General features: G+C 37.3%; 1 protein-coding gene and 2 non-coding genes across 3 annotated transcripts; all 3 read left to right on the top strand.

Annotated features, from left to right (window-relative positions):
- Window positions 1-11,744: 11,744 nt before the first annotated feature.
- On the top strand, window positions 11,745-17,143 carry LOC114044655 (cytochrome c oxidase subunit 7C, mitochondrial). Its single transcript, XM_027864242.1, has 3 exons — window positions 11,745-11,956; window positions 14,953-15,091; window positions 17,043-17,143. Exons 1-2 carry the CDS (start codon window positions 11,882-11,884, stop codon window positions 15,067-15,069), a joined length of 192 nt encoding a protein of 63 aa, XP_027720043.1. The 5' UTR covers window positions 11,745-11,881; the 3' UTR covers window positions 15,070-15,091; window positions 17,043-17,143.
- LOC114044703 lies at window positions 12,994-13,055 on the top strand. Its single transcript, XR_003569279.1, has one exon. It is a non-coding gene; the product is annotated as a small nucleolar RNA Z39 (small nucleolar RNA).
- Window positions 16,781-16,843, top strand: LOC114044702. The gene has a single exon (XR_003569278.1). It is a non-coding gene; the product is annotated as a small nucleolar RNA Z39 (small nucleolar RNA).
- Window positions 17,144-18,246: the final 1,103 nt, after the last annotated feature.

Genomic DNA, 18,246 nt, shown 5'->3' with positions numbered 1-18,246 from the left:
ATATTATATTACAGACCACCTGGACAAGGAAGAAGAAATTTATGATGAGTTTAGGAAAGAGATCACAAGCCCCACATGAAGGCCTGCTATTTTGTTGATAAGAGACTTCATTTATCTAGATATTTACTACAGTATTTTCTCTGCCAAATAGTTAATAAATCCTTGGCTTTTCATAGTGATATTTTCATCCTTCAAAAGGTGGAGGAAGCCAAGGGAAATTCTATTCTGAATTACATTCTTATTAACAGGGAGAGATTGTTCTCTGGGTTGAAAAAAGATGGGAACCCTAATAAGAAATTACTGTTCCCTCCTACAGATTGTGACAGAAGAAAAGAAAATCTGGGCAAGTAGATTTCAAAGAGTTGAGAGAAAAGATAAGTAGGACACCAAGGACTAATTTAGAATTTTAAATTAAGTGTAGGGAAGATGGAAATGAGACTGGGAAACAGTGGATGATTATAAAGTACGGCCTGGTCCTGTGAAAATAGTGTCAGAAATATTAAAGCTCAGAATAAGTTGGGGCTGTCTAGAGAAGCTAAGGACAATAAAAGATTCTGTTTAAAGTTTTTTTTTGTTTGTTTGTTTAGTCATTTCAATTGTGTCTGACCCTTTGTGACCGCATTTGGGGTTTTCTTGGTAGAAATACTGGAGTGGTTTGTCATTTCCTTCTCCAGCTCATTTTACAGATGAGGAACAAACAGGGGTAAGTGACTTGCCCAGGGTCACACAGCTAGTAAGTGACTCAGGCCAGATTTGACCTCAGGAAGATGAGTCTTCTTGACTCCAGGCCCAACACTCTATCCATTGAGAAATGTAGCTGTCCCAATATAACTGTTTAAAGTTACATTGGTAGGAAAAGGAAGACCAAGGAAAGAATAGGATCCTTAATTGGCATGAATGGAACAGGGATAACTGACAAAATAAACAATGCAGAGCTGCTCAATTTTTATTTTGCTTCTATTTTCTTTGCCAAGGAAGCTGATGTTTACACCAAAAATGAGAAAACAAAAATGACTAACAATGATTTGATGCCAAATATAAATAAGGCAATAATAAGCAGCAGTTGGTGAATTCAAGTCACCTGGGTCAGATGAACTACAACCTCAGGCTCTGACATAGCAGATGTGATTGATGAGCCACTCTTGGTGATATTTGAAAAAAAACATGGAAAATTGGAGATTGAAGAACAGTAAATATTTTCCTGATTTTCAAAAAGTAGAAGACAATACAACCTGCAGACTACAGGCCAGTTAGTTAGCTTGATTCCAAATAGCTCATTAAAGAGATAGTTGCTGTGCTCCATTGGGCATCTTCATCATGCCTCATCCTCCTCCTCATCATCCTGCAAGATGACATAAGCCTTGGTACTCACAATTCATCAGTATTTTCTGTTCCTTGGACCCCTCTGAATTGAGGGTAGAGCACAGAGGTTCTACCAAAACTCAACGTAACAAATGTGCCCTGGTCAGCCAATTCTTCATTTCTCAACTGGCTGCACTCTTTTGGACTTCATCATGACCCAGTGCCACATACCTCTCCCCTACCTTTTCAGCTTCTTTTTGCGCATTTGTTTATAAGCTCCTGGAGGACAAAGATTGTCTTTCTTTTTCATGTTTGTATCCTCATCACTTAACATAATGCCTAGAACATAGTTGACTGACTGACTTACTGATATGAGATAAAGGAAATGGCAGCATAGATTCATCAATAACAAATCAAGCCAGGTTAACCTTATTTCCATTTTTGACTTGATTACTAAACTAATAGATGATTTTAATAAAGCTTTAGATAAAAATCTGATAGAGTTCTCATGGAAAATATGAAGAGATGTGAAATATAAGCTAACGTACCTAGATGGATCTGTAACTGCTTGGATGGTCAGTCTCAAAGAATAGCTATTAATGGTTCAACATGGGGGGTCAGATAAGAATGAACATTTATATAGTGGCTACTATGCCAGGCACTGTGCTAAGCACTTTACAAATGCTATCTCATTTGGTTCTCATAATGACGCTACAAGATAAGTATTATCATTATCCTTATTTTACGGTTGAGGAAATTGAGGCAAACAGAGGTAAAGTGAAGAATGATAGGCTATGCCTCACTTAAATCCAATTCACAAACAAGTTGAGACATCATCCTCATGATGTCATTGGTCCTCTCCAAGAACAAAGGATGAAGAACCGTAACAACAACAATAACAGCTAGTAAATACCTGCTGGATTTGAACTCAGGTCCCTCTGACTCCAGGCCCAGCACTGTATTCTCTGCACCACTTAGTGACCATTAAAATGGAGGGAGCCCTCCCTTGGAGGACACCAGTAATATGTAGTTGGCTCTGTGTTGTTTAATATTTTAATCAGTGACTTGGATAAAAGAATACGTGTCAATGCTTATCCAATTGGCAGATGACAAAAAGCTGGGAGGGATATATAATACACTGAATAGTAGAGTCAGGATCCAAAAAGTCTTTGACATGGAGGAGCACTGAGCTCTGTCTAATCTAAACTTTTCCAGTACAGCCAGAAGGACATTGAGAAGCTAGAGACTGCTTTGAGAATGGTGAAAGTACACATCAAAAGAGGATCATCCTCAAGGAACTGGGGAGGTTTAGCCGGGAAAGGAGAAGATGTAGGAAATATACGATAGTTATCTTAAAGTATTTGTAGGACTATCATGTTGAAGATGGAGGAACTTGTTTCACTGTGCCCCAGAAGGCAGAACCAGAAGCAATGTGTGGAAATTACAAAAAGCCACATTTAAGCTAAATTTCAAGAAAAATTGCCAAACGATTAAGGATATCCCAAAGTAGAATGGGCTACCCAGTAAGGTGGTAGGTTGCCTCTCCTTGAAGGTCTTTAAGAGGCTGTATGACCACTTGTCAAGCACATTATAGTGGCAATTCTTTTCATGTGTGGGGTAGATTAGATGGCCGGTGAAGTCCCTTCCAACTCTCAAATTCTGTAATTGTGTGATTCTGTGACTAGAAAAAAAAGTAAGCAAAGCTGTGGTTTTAAGTCCATTCAGTCTCATAGAAAACCTTGAACTTGTAGAAGTTGTCCTGAGGTCCCCATATGTGACAATGGAGTACTCTAGTTTACTTATAAACATCAATAAAGATCCTAGCTAACTTGAGTTATCAAAATCTGATATTTCTCTAACAAAAGAGTAGATAGAGTAATGGGCTTGTAGCCAGAAAGCACTGGTTCAGATCCTATCTCTGATAGTTATAACACATATGATTTGAGGCAAGTTACAACCTCTCAATCCAGTTTTCTCATATGTAAAATGAGGGTAATAATGCCTGGAGGACCAATCTCGCAGAGTTGCTGTGAGACTTAATTGAGAAAATTCCTTAAAAAGCACTTTGCAAATTTTTAAGCACTATAGCAATGATAGTTCTATTAGTATAGCTCATAGTAAGGACTAGATAGATAAATAGATGAAGAGTAAATAAGTAAATAGATAAATGAATGAATAAATAAATGATGAATAGATAAATATATATTTAGATTCATCAAGTTGATATTAGAGTATATTGTTATTATTACTAATTATGGCTTTTACAAAAAAGCCACATATAAAAATAGTTTCATTTTTATAGCTCTTTGAAGTTTATTAAGCACTTTACTCATATTATCTCATTTTTACATCACAACAATCCTCTAAAGTAGGAACTTCAGGTATTATCATTTCCATTTCACAGATGAAGAAGCTAAGGCTAAAATAAACAATCATTCAACTAGCATATTTCAAAGGCCAAGTTCAGACTTAGGTCCTCCTGACTCCAAGTCCGGTACTCCATTTGCCATGTCACGCACTTCCCATGTGTCGTATATGAGCCAGCACTAATATGGTGTAGGGATAGGAATAGGTATTGAAAATGGGATTTCACTGGTAAAGGGAACTCCCAGTAAAGAAGCTCCTACAAATGCAGGTCAGCATTTCCTCTGCAACTTATATTCTTAGAGAGTTGCCTTAATTACTAAGAGGTTAAGTGGTTTTCCATTATGTGTCAGAGAAATGATTTAATCTGAAGTCTTCCTGGCTCACAGACAATACCTCTATCTGCTACATCAGTGGTATCAAACTCAAATATAAATGCAGTCCCCTAATTTGTACATAACAATCCCTATGGGTCACAGATTGACTTAGTTTTAAAACATGATATTATCTATGTTTTATCATATTTTTATTCATTTTGTTAAATATTTCCCAATTACATTCTAATTTGGTTTAGTCATTTAGGTTTATCAAGAAGATAGTGGGCTGCATGTGACTGAGGCTGCGTGTTTGACCCTTCTGTGCTATGTTACTCTACCTCAAATCATTTCTAAACAGAAAAACTGTTGGAATAACCATTACTTAAGTAGTTTCCAAGAAACCACACAAAGCATTAACATTTTGTGGAGAAGAACTTTATAATTGGAAGACATTTCCATGATGAACTATTAAGTAAATCTGTTACTACCACATAGCATGACATAGTAACATGGAACAAATAAATATACCTTGAAAATATAAGTGTTTTAAAAATATGTAATTGAATCTATAATTATCAATGAATACAATATTCTTTTCTGACTTTGGGAGAATTCATGCCATATGCTATTTTAGACACTTCTCATACTAGAAAAGAAACACTAATTCATGGAACCAGCCACTGTCATGGACACCAGAAAAGGAGCTCTCCTATAGCAGCCTTAAAAGGTTCTCCTACATCAGTGGGGACATAGTAACACAAAAATATAACAGGGATATCATCTAAGTTGTACTGGAGAACATAAAATTTTATGGAATTAGTCTTGTGACCTTTGTGAGAGCACAATATTCTTTTCCTTCCATTTAAATCCATGTAGAGAATTTTTTATGAAGATATACAACAGGTCTTTCTTCATTCTGGGATTAAGGAATCATGTTTAATAATACAGCAGGGAGTATTTTATCTAAAGCAAAACTCCTTTTTTTTTTTTTTGAGCCATCATTGAATTAGTTAGAGGGCTGACAAAATACTTCCAGACTCCCTGTTCCTTGTTCATCTCTCAGTAAACCATATTGCTTCAGTTGGTTGACTTTTTCTCAGTTTACAAAAACAAAATTGTCTCTGCTCATCTGAAATTTCAAAAAGATGCCAACATCAGGAAGTCTATTGTAACATGTGATTTTGTTTAAATCAAAATACATTTGTCAACTTATATTTTGTAGTACAGGGTAGAAGCCCATCATTTCTCCACTAAACAATTTATTTTAAAATAAATTTGGTCTTAGTCTTCAAAATCTGATCTATTACCTGGTGAATGAAATGACTAATACTCTAATTTTTAGATACACTGAACTACATAATGTAATTCCAGCCACAGAATACTCATGAGGGCCTAGGAAATACAGCCCAGATTTCATGATAGACACCCTGCTCACTACTTAAAATAATGGGATTTTATTTTTTAAATATAACTCTGGGGTAACGCTGACTTCCCTAAAGATGCTTTTCCATTTTGTACCTAGTAATTCATGAAATGCATCATTTCTTTGTAAAATGTATTTTATACTGAAAGGTCTCTAGTCCTCATTGCTAGTTTCCAAAGGATGTGGGTATGGAAGTTATCAGGTGGGGAATGATGAATATAGATTTGTCATCTCTTGTTATTATCATAGGATGATAAATTAGAGTTACAAGGGACTTCAAAGGTCATCTAACTGAACTCCCATAGTTTATAGATGAGGAAACTAAACCTCAAAAAATTGTGTTTTATCCAAGGTCACACAGATAAACAGGTAACAATAAAATTGAAACTTAGGTTCTCTGACTCTGTTAGCTTGCTTTCCGTTACATCATGCTGATTCTTGCATGCTATTGTACTTACAGTCAAATTAGACGTTCCTAGAAGCTCTCTAAATTTAAATTCATTTTCCAAAAAAGAGTAGATAAGGAAATTTAAGGTATAACTTATAATGAGGTTATGTATGTATAGAAGGAGTTAGTAAGGTTATTTATATACAGAAGAGTTGCTCCATGAAAGCCCAGGACGTACTCATAGTAAAGGTTCTAATGACATGATAACTAATTACAAAGATGAGGCCACCTTTATGAAATTCAAAAAGGCCACTGGAGTGAATTAGAAAAGAAACAATCATAGCATGTTCAATGATAGGCCATGCCCTCTGGGTGACATTTAAAAGTCAATCTACTCAAAAAATGCTTGAAAAGGGACCCAACAGTATAAAAGAAAAATAGAGTTAGAGAGAAGTTCAGGCAGTGACTGCCACTACAGGAAGTGAGCCCAGGATTCTGGGAATGAGGTTGTTTGAATGGATTGGGCACAAAGAGATGGATGTTGTTACTAAATATATCTCTACACTCACCCCCACTACCACCACCACTACTATATGTCCCAAGCCAGTAATCTTGCATCTTCTTTTTTTCCCTTTGGGCTTTTTCATGGGAACTGAAAGCGTTCCCCTTTGTCATGAGGGATGTCTGTTTATCTTCATTTAATTTAAATATTTATTTTGTCATTATTCATAATATTACCTGTTAATTTTACTAATATTGGTGTTTTTATTGGGAATGTATCTGGGAAGAGATGACTGAAAAAAGAAAGCATCCACAGACATAGAGATAGATCTAACATTGAGGTGTTTTTCCGGAAGTGTTACTTCTGAATGGGGGCTCAGAGCTAAAATTTAAAAAAAATATATAGAATTATAGATTCTTTAATACTAAAATACAGGAGTGTTATACTGGGAAACCCATTTAAGCAATGAGTCAAAGTGTATGGGGAGCTTATAAGTGTTTTTAAACAACCCTGTTCACTGCACTACTGAATGTATGTGTGTGTGTATGTATGTATGTGTGAATAATTTATCTATATCTAGATACAGATATGGATACAGAAATAAATATATCCCCCTATCCTTCCCCTCTATCACCACCACCTCTCCCTCATTCACAGTAAAGTGAAACTATTACCTTTTTTGAATTTTTAGTGTTTTGAACCTTTTGAATTACTTTAGTTAAGACTCCAGTGTGATTCTAAAGGAGCAATATAGACAGTAGCTCTCTAGCAAGAGGTTCTGTCATATAGAAGGCCTGGTCCTTCTTTGCTGTAATAAGCAAACTGAAAACTATACAATGAAACACATTTTTGACCAGAGACAAAAAACTTTTTCAGTTACCAATTAATTAAAAATTAGTAAAGAGAATTAGAACTCTGTAAAAGTGATTAAATCATAGCTTTGCTCCTAAATAGTTGTACAGTCTTGGGCAGATCTTTTACTTAACCTTTCCAGCCTTCAATTTCCTTATCTTTAAAATAAAGGGGGTTAGTATTAGACTGTCAAAGATAACGAAATGAAAAATACAAGAGGGGCTATGGGAAAATGGCTGGACTACTGAATTGTTAATTGATTTGTGAATTGGTCAGTCTTTTTCTGAAAGAAATTTGGAATTATGCCCTTTGACCCAGCTACACTATTTTTAGACCAAAGAAATTAAAAAGAAAAAGGACCTATATGCATAAAAATGTTTATAGCAGCTCTTTTGTTAGTCAAAAATTGGAAACTAAGGGATTGTCCCCCTACTGGGGATTGGGTAAATAGCATATAAATGTAATAGGCTATTATTGTGAATTTGGTAGAGGGAATATTTGTAGCAAATACTTTAAGTGTGAGCCCATTCTACCCAGGAAAGAATTTGGAACTCAAAACTTTAAAAACAAATGTTAAAAACTGTTTTTACATAAAACTGGGGAAAAATTAAATAATAAATAAAAAAGAATGTGACTCCAATCCCAAAAGACTTTGTACTTGGGTCCTTGCTATATCTTTTCAATAAATAGTCTTTTGTCAAAGCTAAGTGGTGCTAATTGGTTCATTTGTATTAAAAAAAAGGAAACTGGGTGATTAATATTAGAGGGACAATAACTGGTGATAGATTTTAGGAGATGCACACTTTTGCTCAAGAGCAAAAGTACTAGAGAAATACACCTAAATCCTCAGGGTTTCCCCTAGAACTGTGAGGGGAAAAATTAACCTTGCCCTGGGGACCTGACCCTCCAATGAAGAGATTGGAAGATGTGGGACTACAATTCAGCAAAGAGGTTAGGGCTGAATATATAGTGCCCAGGATTTTATATTTGATCTTAAAAGTAATAGAGAGCTACTGGAATGAACTTAGTAGGAGGTTGACATGGCCAAAACTGCTCTTTAAGAAAATCACTTCAGCAGCTGAGTGGAGGATGGATTAAAGAGGGAAGAGATAATGCAGGGATACAAGCCACAAAGCTTTTGTAATTGCCCAAGTGTGAGGTAATAAAGACCCAAATCTGGGTCTTTAGTATTTATGTGTATAGAAAGAAGAGGACCTGTAACTTTGTGTTGTTATTATTCAGTTGTTTCAGTTATATCTGTATCTTCGTGACCACATTTGGAGTTTTCTTGTCAAAGATATTGGAGCAGTTTGTCATTTCCTTCTCCAGATCATTTTACAGATGAGAAAACTGAGGCAAACAGGGTTAAGTGACTTGCCCAGGGTCACACTGCTAGTAAGTATCTGAGGCCAAGTCTTTCTGACTACAGAATCAGCACTCTATTCACTGTGCCTGTAATAGATTTGTTGTGAAGGAAAAAAACAAGGCTTGGCTGTATGAGGTGACAATGAGGAGTTGAGGATGACATCAAAATTGCAGACTGAGTGACTGGAGGTGCTTTCAACAGTCATAAGAAGGGGGAGGGGTTGGGAAGGTAAAGATAAGTTATATTTTGCATATATTAAGTTTGAGACACTTATGGTATATTTACTTTATGTCAGGATCCCCATGCCAAGACCACTCCTATCTTTTCATTCCTGTCTTTTTACCATTAGAAGACACCCTGTTTTCCAGAGCTAAGGTCCAGCATGCAGGCTGGATGATCTCAGTCTCAGCAAAATCTCAAAATTGTTTCACAGCAACATCAGGTGGTAGCTGAGCTTGGACAAGCACCTATAGTACCCATGTTCTGATTATGAGTCTTACTATGAACCAAACTTGTCTCATTGTTGCTGTTACCCGTCCACTGTCAGGGCTACAACTCATCACACAGTCATTGGTATAAGTATTGAGATTTGTCCGCACTAACATGGGTCTCCTGCAAGGGAGGGAATAGGGGGGCCTGGCACATGTGACTAGTTTTCCTCCTCCAAAGGAATAAAGAAAGCTTTTTGCTTATAACCACTGTTAGCTCTTTGGGTTTATTTTGTTTTATTTTCTTTTATTTTTAGAGTTAACTGTGGTTTTGATAACCTGTGTGAGCTCTCTGGGTTCTCAGTTAACAGCATTTGCAGAGCTGCTGTGGCTTGTTGGTCATTTGGTCAGGGTTGACATTTGAGATGTACAATAGGAAGTTAGTAATGCCCATGGGGATCTCAGTAGATCCCTGGATGGAGACGGTGTTCATTTTTCAAATTTAGTTCTCAGTGTCTTGCACATAGTAGGCCTTTAAATGTATGAATTTATTCTTTTTAATGCGTCTACGAAAGTCTCAAATGTATTTTTATTTTTAATCATTTTTATTGATGTCTTCTGTTTTTTATGTCATCATAATTTTCCCCAGTAACACTCTTCCTCCTCTCCCTAAAGAGCTATACCCCATGACAAATAGTATTTTTAAGACTAAAAAAAAGAAAGAAAAAGAAGAGAACAGAAATTGACATAATCAATCAACACAATGAAAAAGTTCCAAAGCAAGTACCACAAAGGCATAGATTGGGAATGGCTCTTTTGAGTCATGATTGTTGTCTATAATTTTGCAATATTCTCTTTGATTTGCATATGTGGTTGTTCTTTCAATTTAAATTGTTGTATTCATGTGTATTTTTTTTTTGCTCTGCTTTACTTCACTCTGCATCAGTATATATATATATATTTATCAGTATATATATGTATACATATATCAGTATATTATATATGTATGTATATATGTATCATCACATTCATCATTTCTTGTAGCACAGTAGTATTCCATTACATTTATGTATGATAATTTTTTTTTTAGCCATTCTCCAATCGATGGGTATCTGCTTTGTTTCTAAGGTTTTGCTATCACAAAAGTGCTACTACAAATACTTTGGTGTATATGGGGATTTTCTTCTTATCAATGGCTTCTTTGGGGTATAAGCGCAGCACTACAATCTCTGGGTCAAAGGGTATAGATATTTGACTCATATTTGCATAACTCCTGCTTTCCAAAATTATTGTACCAATTCACAGCTCCATCAACAATACACAAGCGTGTCATCTTCCCACAACCTTTCCAATAGCCTCAAATATATTGTAATGGAGTAGATTTTCATGTCTGTGAAACTCATATTGACTCACAATGATTTCTTTAATATATTTGTAGATATAGGCACCAAATCTTTGCTAGTTGTGAGTAAATTTTATTTTGGATAACAGCCAGTTAATACATACTAGAAACTGTCTATTAAGAGTTGGTGATTAATTCCAGTAATCCTATTCTGGATCAAAAATGAAGCTTGACATGAGCATAAATAGGGAAAGGTAGACTTCTTCCTCATCCATTCCAGCTGAGAGAAGGAAATACCAGGTTAAATGGACATGAAGAATTCAGGCACACAACAAGATGGTCTCTGAAGATTCGATTCAATTAAATTCTGCAAATTCTTATTAAGTATAAGCTATATGCAAAACACTGGAGTCTGTGTGAAGGATAGAAAGATTTATTTCAATTGTATTCAATTTATTGAAACAAATATTTACTAAGCACCAGTTATATTTAAAGTATTAAGGCAGTACAAATTTTTTTTCAAATCCTGCTTTCAGTGGAGACAGCACCGGCCCTGGAGTCAGGAGGACTTGAGTTCAAATATGACCTCAGGCACATAACACTTATTAGCTGTGTGACTCTGGGCAAGTCACTTAACTCTCATTTAACTCCAATTGCTTCCTCCCCCCCCCAAAAAAAAACCTGCTCTCAAGGAGCTTACATTCTCCTGCAGAATAAGACACATAAAGAGATAAGTAAATAAATGAAATTTGAGGAGGGGAAGACGGGGTAGAGAGAAAGTATCAAGAAAACCTTTTCATTAGAGGCAGCACCTAAAAGGAACCTTAAAGCAGGAGCTCTTAACCTGAGAACAGTGAACTTGTGTGTATACATATAGATAGATACATACATACATTTGAATATATATACATACATAGGATGTGTTCATACGCATATGCATGTGTTTGTGGGTGTGTATATGACAACTATTTTGATATATAACTAGTTTCCTTTACAATCCCACCTATTTTATTCATTTAAAAAACATTATTCTGAGAAAGGGGTCTATAGGCTTCACCAATCTGCCACCACCATGACACATACAGAACATTAGCTAAGAATCTTTTGCCTTATAAAAAGTTAAGGATTCTAATAAGCTTATTGGGAAGTTAAATGTATTTGCAAACGTAAGAGACAGGTTGTGCAAAGGTTCAGAATTATTAAGAAGAGGTACTCTTAGTTGCAGGTACAAGTGTAGTCAAGGAGAAGACCGCAGTAATCACTATAACACTATAACACTATAACATCAGGAAGAAGGGTGAGTTGAGCAGGAGGAGAAGGACTATGAACTCAACCAATCACAGAAGTTAAAGGGAAACAAGGCTTGACCCAATGTGGTAACCTCGGAACTACATTTCCCACAATGCTCCGGGCTGTTCACCGTGCCGCATTTCCGGTTCCTGTTCGCCTCTTCCTCCCACACACACCCCAGCATCCTCCTCGAGCGGTCGCTCGCCCAGGAAGGAGCAAGGTCAGTAGGGAGAAGGCCACTAGGCAGCCGTCTCTTCCTCCTCCGTCGCGGTCTCCCCTGTGGTCGTCGCGGAGCCTCGGCAGCGCCATGTTGGGGCAGAGCTTGCGCAGGTTCTCCACCTCCTTGGTTCGCAGGAGCCACTATGAGGAGGGCCCGGGGAAGGTAAATGCGGCCGGGTCCGGGCAAAGGGCGGGAAGGTCCGGCAGGCCGGGGCAGGCGTGCCGACCTCCCGGCGGAGGCCTCGGCCCCAGGTGTAATGGCTGTCCGCTCCCGGAGGGGGAAAGGTGAAGGGCCGAGGCCCCCGAGCAGCGAAGGCTTCGAGGCCGACGGCAGCCGTGGGGCGCGGGCTCGGTGAGGCCCGGACCGGGCGCAAGGCACCTGCCCTTTGTTGAGCCTCAGTTGCCTCTTCTGTAAAACCAGGGCTCGGACCGGACGACCTTCTGCGTCCCTCTCCACTCAGTGACCTCATTCGGGCACCTCTGCCTCCTTTACGGACGAGGAAGCTGAGGCCCGGGGAGAAGTGACTTGACCAAGGTCACACGGCTTTGAGGTGGCAGGGCCAGGCATGCTCTCCAGGTCTGTTGGATTTTACGCCACACCAGGGAAAACCTTGGGGAAGGCGGCAAGCTGGAGACCAATAGTCGTTTCTTCCTCATTTTTTTGCCCCTGGTGGGAAAGGTGATGGCCTAGGAGACAGAAAGCAGTTGAGGAACAAGGCCCTGAACAACGTGGTGAAGGTCATTCATGACAAAGGGACCAGAAAACCTGGGCCTGTAGTTAGAACCCCAGTCACCCTCTAATACGGTGTTTCTTAAGTAAAGGTGTAGTGGAAAGATCACTGGATTTGGAGCAAGAATACCTGAGGTCAGTTTTTGACTGTGCCACCTATAGCCTATGTGACCTTGGACAAGTAACTTACAAGTAGTTTAAGCTTTAGTTCCCTCATCTGTTAAATGAGTGGTTGGAGTAGGCCCAGGAAGTCAGGCCTTTGAATGGGAGGTTTATGCCCATTAAAAGCCTTTAACCACAATCCAGATTGCCCTGTGTGAAATGAAGGGCCTGGTAGCCAAGAGCAGTAAAAAGAGGCTAACTGATAAAAGAAACTAGTCGTGGTCTGTGATGCAGCAAAGTCAACTTTGGCATAATAGAATGTAGACTTTTATCTTTATTATTGGTCTGACTTCCTTTCCTTTTATGTGGTACATGTGATGAGAATCATACAGTATGAAAAACAATGATACTGTAAACGCTTTCTGATGTACCATATACTTAATCTAATTCTTTAAGCTTTTATAAAGTGTTACCAGCACTACTTACTCAGGATCCACTGTCCAGAGCAATATTCTAGGCCATGTGGGTGCATACAAAAGAAGCAAAAGTAGGTGGGCACATAGGACCTTAGTATAGACGAATGCAGATAACCTGAAAAGAACTCAGCTAAATGCCCTATTTTTAATAAACTAATGCAGTTCCCTTTATAACTGTTTTAAATGTTGCACTAGTGAAATTTATTTCCCCTTGCTCATACTGTAATAACATTAAACTTTATAATAATGAAGTAATGATAACTGAATTTGAAACTATGACATTGCTTAAATCTAATGTCCTTTTCAGCAAAGAACCTTGAAACTAAATTGGAATTAGCTTAGGTAAAATCTAGTCTTCCCCCCACCTATACCCATTATCCCTTGAAAAGAAAAAAAAACAATGCTTACTGCCTAGTAAATCCTTCTTCATTTCAATTTACTTAGATAACTCTTCCTTGAGATTGGAGAGGACACTATATACGACTTTGTTTTCTTGCTTTGTTCTCTCACCCCAAACTAAAACTCAGACTTACTGATAGTATTCTAGGTGAGTATCATCCCTGTTGCACAGAGTGGTGCTTTATTGCCTGCCTTCAAGTTATAAGTAATTATTTCTTTAGAAAAATCACCTTTTGAGTTAAGTTTACCATAAATAATGTAGTGCAAATATGATATAGTACTCGTGAGGGGATATTGCATAAAGGAATGATCAAATAGCACTTCCATTTTCTTTCCCCAATTCTCTTTTAAGGTCACAGAATATAAGTCTTAGTTACTGATTTTTCAACAAATAGCTCCTATGATTTATCATTATCTAGTATGTTGTTTATTTTTTTTAAAAATTCCTTTTTGTTAGAGGTCATCTAGTCTAAGATTATCCCCAACCCAAACTGTAATTCCTTCTTAATAGTCCTAACAGAATCAGCTTTTATTCAAGTACCTCCAGACATGAAAACTGACTTGTGCTTATTAAGTCAAGTCATTCTGGTTTTTGGATAATTCTAAGTGTGTAAGTTCTTATAATGAGCTGGAGTTTATCTCCCTGTAATTTTCAATGATTAATGAGTAATACATATATATCTGTATGTAAATAAAACAATTCTTTTGCAGTTTAACATGATGTGAATAAGTTGGGATCTCTAATAATACATTGTAGAAACTAGTAAGTTTTTAAAAGGTTGGCTTAAGTTTAAGACCATACTCAAACCTAAAGTATCATAGTAACACTGATTTTTGTTAAGATATTAGGAGATGCCCTGTTTTATAGACTAAGGCCTCGCAGGTAGTCTGTGTTTCTGGTCCAGAAGCTTGCCATGAATCAAACTTGTCACATTGTTGTTGTTGCCCTTCCTTTTTCAGGTCTATAGCTCACTGTGTAGCATAGGTGTACATATTGAGATCTGCCTACTCTAAACCAGGTCCCTCCCACAGGGGGCGGGGCTCCAGCACTTGTGTCCTTGCTTATAAGCCATTTCCCTCACTTTGAAATTAGATTTCTGTTTGATTCCTGACTCTTATGCCTCTAACCTGCTTTGTTTTGCTTTAGCTACCCATAGGTTAAAGACTGGTTCTGGTCTGGTTGACCAGCCAGCTTCCAAACTTATTTATTTATTTTTAATTGAAATTTGGTTTTGGTTCTAGAAATCTCTTGCTTATATACTATGACAGTATATAATATTTTTGCAAATCTTTTCTCTAAATGTAGGATATGCATTCCTAAAGGAAAAAAGATGATGTGATCTTAAAATACATTTGCACATAGACACGCTTCAGGAAGTATTCCAAGTAGGAGTTAATTTTTATTTTCCCCCCAGTTCACTGATTACTATTTGGATTTTTCTTTCTTCAAAGAACCTGCCCTTTTCAGTGGAAAACAAATGGCGGTTGCTGGCAATGATGAGTGTATTCTTTGGATCTGGATTTGCTGCACCTTTCCTTATAGTAAGACATCAGCTGCTTAAGAAATAACATTCTCATATACAGAAATCAGGTAACTACATTTATTTAACCTTGCTAAAAAGGGAATATTCCCACCATTCTTTCTCTTGCTTACTCCTTAAAGGAAGTTTTTCTTTAAAAATCTGTGATTTCATAAATAGAGTGATTCCCTCCACATTAATATTTATTTAAGACAGTTCTTTATAGTTAAGTCCAAAAAATTGATCCCTCTCACAACTCTTTGAATTTAGCTAGGCTTCTCAGAACTCTGACAGATGCCCCATTTGTTTTGGTTCTTTCTACTTTTCTCCCACAGTTTTAGATGACTTTCATGTGAACCCTGCCATCTTCCCAAATTATTATTATATTGGCTCTTTTGCTGCTAAACTTCTAGGAAAGTTTCAGTCTTGAACCTACATTTTCTGCCTCCATTTGCATGTGAGCCATTTCTCAGCTCTTTGCAGTATATCTTTTTGACTCTTTTGTTTTGCTAAAACTTCTTTCTCAGCCTAGCAGGGGTGCAGCAGGATGTAAGGTGAAAAGTATTGCATTTGAAATCGGACCTGGGTTCAAATCCTGGTTGTGCCACTTAATAACTATGTGAACTTAGACAATTCGGTCACTTAATCCTGTCTGGCTCTTGGTTTCCTCATCTGTAAAATGAGAGAATTGGACTAGATTACCTCTGAGATCCCTTCCAGTTCTAGATCTGTGTTCCTATGACATGGAATTATGCACATCCATAGTAGGTTATCATAAAACTATAGTAGAGGCTATTCCTCTATCCCTTCCATTTTTTAATCAGAGATAGTTTTTTTTTTTTTAATTACTTTCCCTGGGTTGGAAGGCCTTATGGAAGCAGGTGGCACCCAAGTTGAAGCTTGAGAAGATTCTGAGAGGATAGAGTCACACCTCGACATGAAGAGCAGCTTGTTTTAATGCACAGTGATAAGAAATGGAATGTTGAGTTCAAGGAAGAGCTGGTAGTCAAATTTCTCCAGAATTTAGTGTGTGGAGGGTAGTAAGGCAAAAATGAAGCTAGATTGTGGGACTATGCTTTAAGTGCTGAATTGGAGAGTTTGTTTTGTTTTAGAAACAACAGGATGCTCCTGAAGACTTTTGAGCAGGAGAGTAGCATATGGTCACAGGAAGATTTGTTCTTTCTGAAGGATGAGTTGATAAGGTGAGGAACTGAAAATAAGGAAGAACTCATTAGGAAGACAACTGTAGTAGTTCAAGCTAGAGGTGATAAGGACCTGAACTACAGTAGTTAATATGGTTCTTTATTGTGCTCAAAGAAGATTGCCTTTTGGGAATTTAAGACAAGCCCTCATGGTAGTAGTAGCAGTAATATTTTATTTTAGTTGCAAAGTGTTTTCTAAATAATTCATTTGGTCCTCACAACAACCCTGGGAGGTGGGTGCTATTAATATTATTTCTGTTTTACAGATGAGGCTGAGTGATTTTGCCTAGGGTCACACAGTTAGGAAGTATCTCTGACCAGAAACTTTGTGAGTGCAGGTCTTCATGACTCAGGTCAATTTGAGGAGTTTCCCCAAGAAGAGTCCTTGGAAGAAGCTTTAGTTAGCCCTAGGGGGACAGCAGGGTGTGGAGGTAGGTAGTGATCATATTAGTTAATTAATGAGCAAAAACTGGAAGGTAATCTCAGAGGTTATCTAAGTATATATCCCTCCACTTGGGTAGTCCAGCCCCTAGAGTTGAATAGAAATTAGGTTTATTGGTACATATGATGTGGCAATTCAGTATGAATGAATCCGTGATACTGTAAACGCTTTCTGATGTACCAGTCATAACTAAATGAACTTTATATATACAGTTAATTCTAAAAGCTAGGTGTCTGAGTTGTATTTTTTTTTTTTATCTAATAGTTATAGACAGTTACAGAGTTTGAAGCTTAAACATTAAGGATCCCATTTTTCTGTGAAATGAACAGATAATTGCAAACATGGTTAATTGAAGTTCTATGCTTTTTTCCTTCTCAGACTTGAAGAACAACAACTACTTACAATAGCAGTTTTGAAGAATGGAGTAAGCAAACTATTTACCATAGTATATGTCTTTGTAAATAAATCTATTAAATGGATGTTTTGGAGTCATCTTTATTGAATAAATTGGGTCATGTGTTCATTAATTTTACCATTTTGCTGTCAGTCATATCTAAAATATTTTCTGCTTTAGATGGTATTCACTAGTTAAATAATTGCTACTGCCAAGGTGGGTGACTTGGGCTCAAATTCAGTAACAGCATTATTTATGCACAGTTACAACTTTGGCTATCCTCTGACCTCATTTTTTTACATGAATGAAGACACTATCACATACATCTTTTCTACATTGCCTCTGAGTATATAACCAAATTTTATAGCAGATTTTCTACATATGTGAGCCACTGATAATCTGTGCCAGTGACTAGGATGTTAAAAAGTACTTAATCATCAATTACTTGTTTTGATTATATTGTGTTTATGTGTTCCTCAGATACTAAAGTCTTCCATTTAAAAACCTTTATATCCACCCTACCTTCTTGTTTTGCATATGAGACAAAATTTCTGTTGCCTTGCTTGCTGATATCTCCATAACCTAATAATCTCATCCTTTTCAAATTAAACAACTACTACTGCTCTTCCCTTTACTAACCTATGTCTCAAGATAAACTTATCTTTTCATCATGATCCCATGCACCAACAAGATACTATATCCATTTTTCTGATCCTTTGGTATTTTCTCCAGCTGAAACCAGTTCAAGTAGTTATTTAAGTTCCTTCTGTGCACTGTGATAGGTACTGGGGTTTCACAGTCTTTGAGTCCCCATACCTTTTAAGGAGCTTGCATTCCATCAGGAGGAAGACTGTATGTCCGTTGGCAAGTTGTACGAAAAAATGTACAAAGTCTAAAAGGGGAGGGGATCAGGAAAGACCTCATGGTGAACTTTGAATTGAAACTTAAAGGAATCCAGTGGAGATGAGCATGTATTCTGCATGTGAAAAGATATAGAGGGGATGTGAAAAGTAGGTATTAATTCACCATAAAGTAGAGCAATATATAAGGCAACCTGTTGGAATCAGCCTGTAAAGGGTTAGATAGAGGAGTTTGTATTAAACCATAGAGACAATAAAGATTTGCTGGAGTTTAATGAACAGTGGAGTGGCTTGGCCAAGCCAGAACCATACTTTAGGAAAATCACCT

This window comes from Vombatus ursinus, unplaced genomic scaffold, assembly GCF_900497805.2.
Source record: "Vombatus ursinus unplaced genomic scaffold, bare-nosed wombat genome assembly UNPS02014774.1, whole genome shotgun sequence".
Classification (NCBI taxonomy): domain Eukaryota; kingdom Metazoa; phylum Chordata; class Mammalia; order Diprotodontia; family Vombatidae; genus Vombatus; species Vombatus ursinus.
Note: the sequence above shows the minus strand (reverse complement) of the source record. Positions and strands in the feature narration are given on the sequence as shown.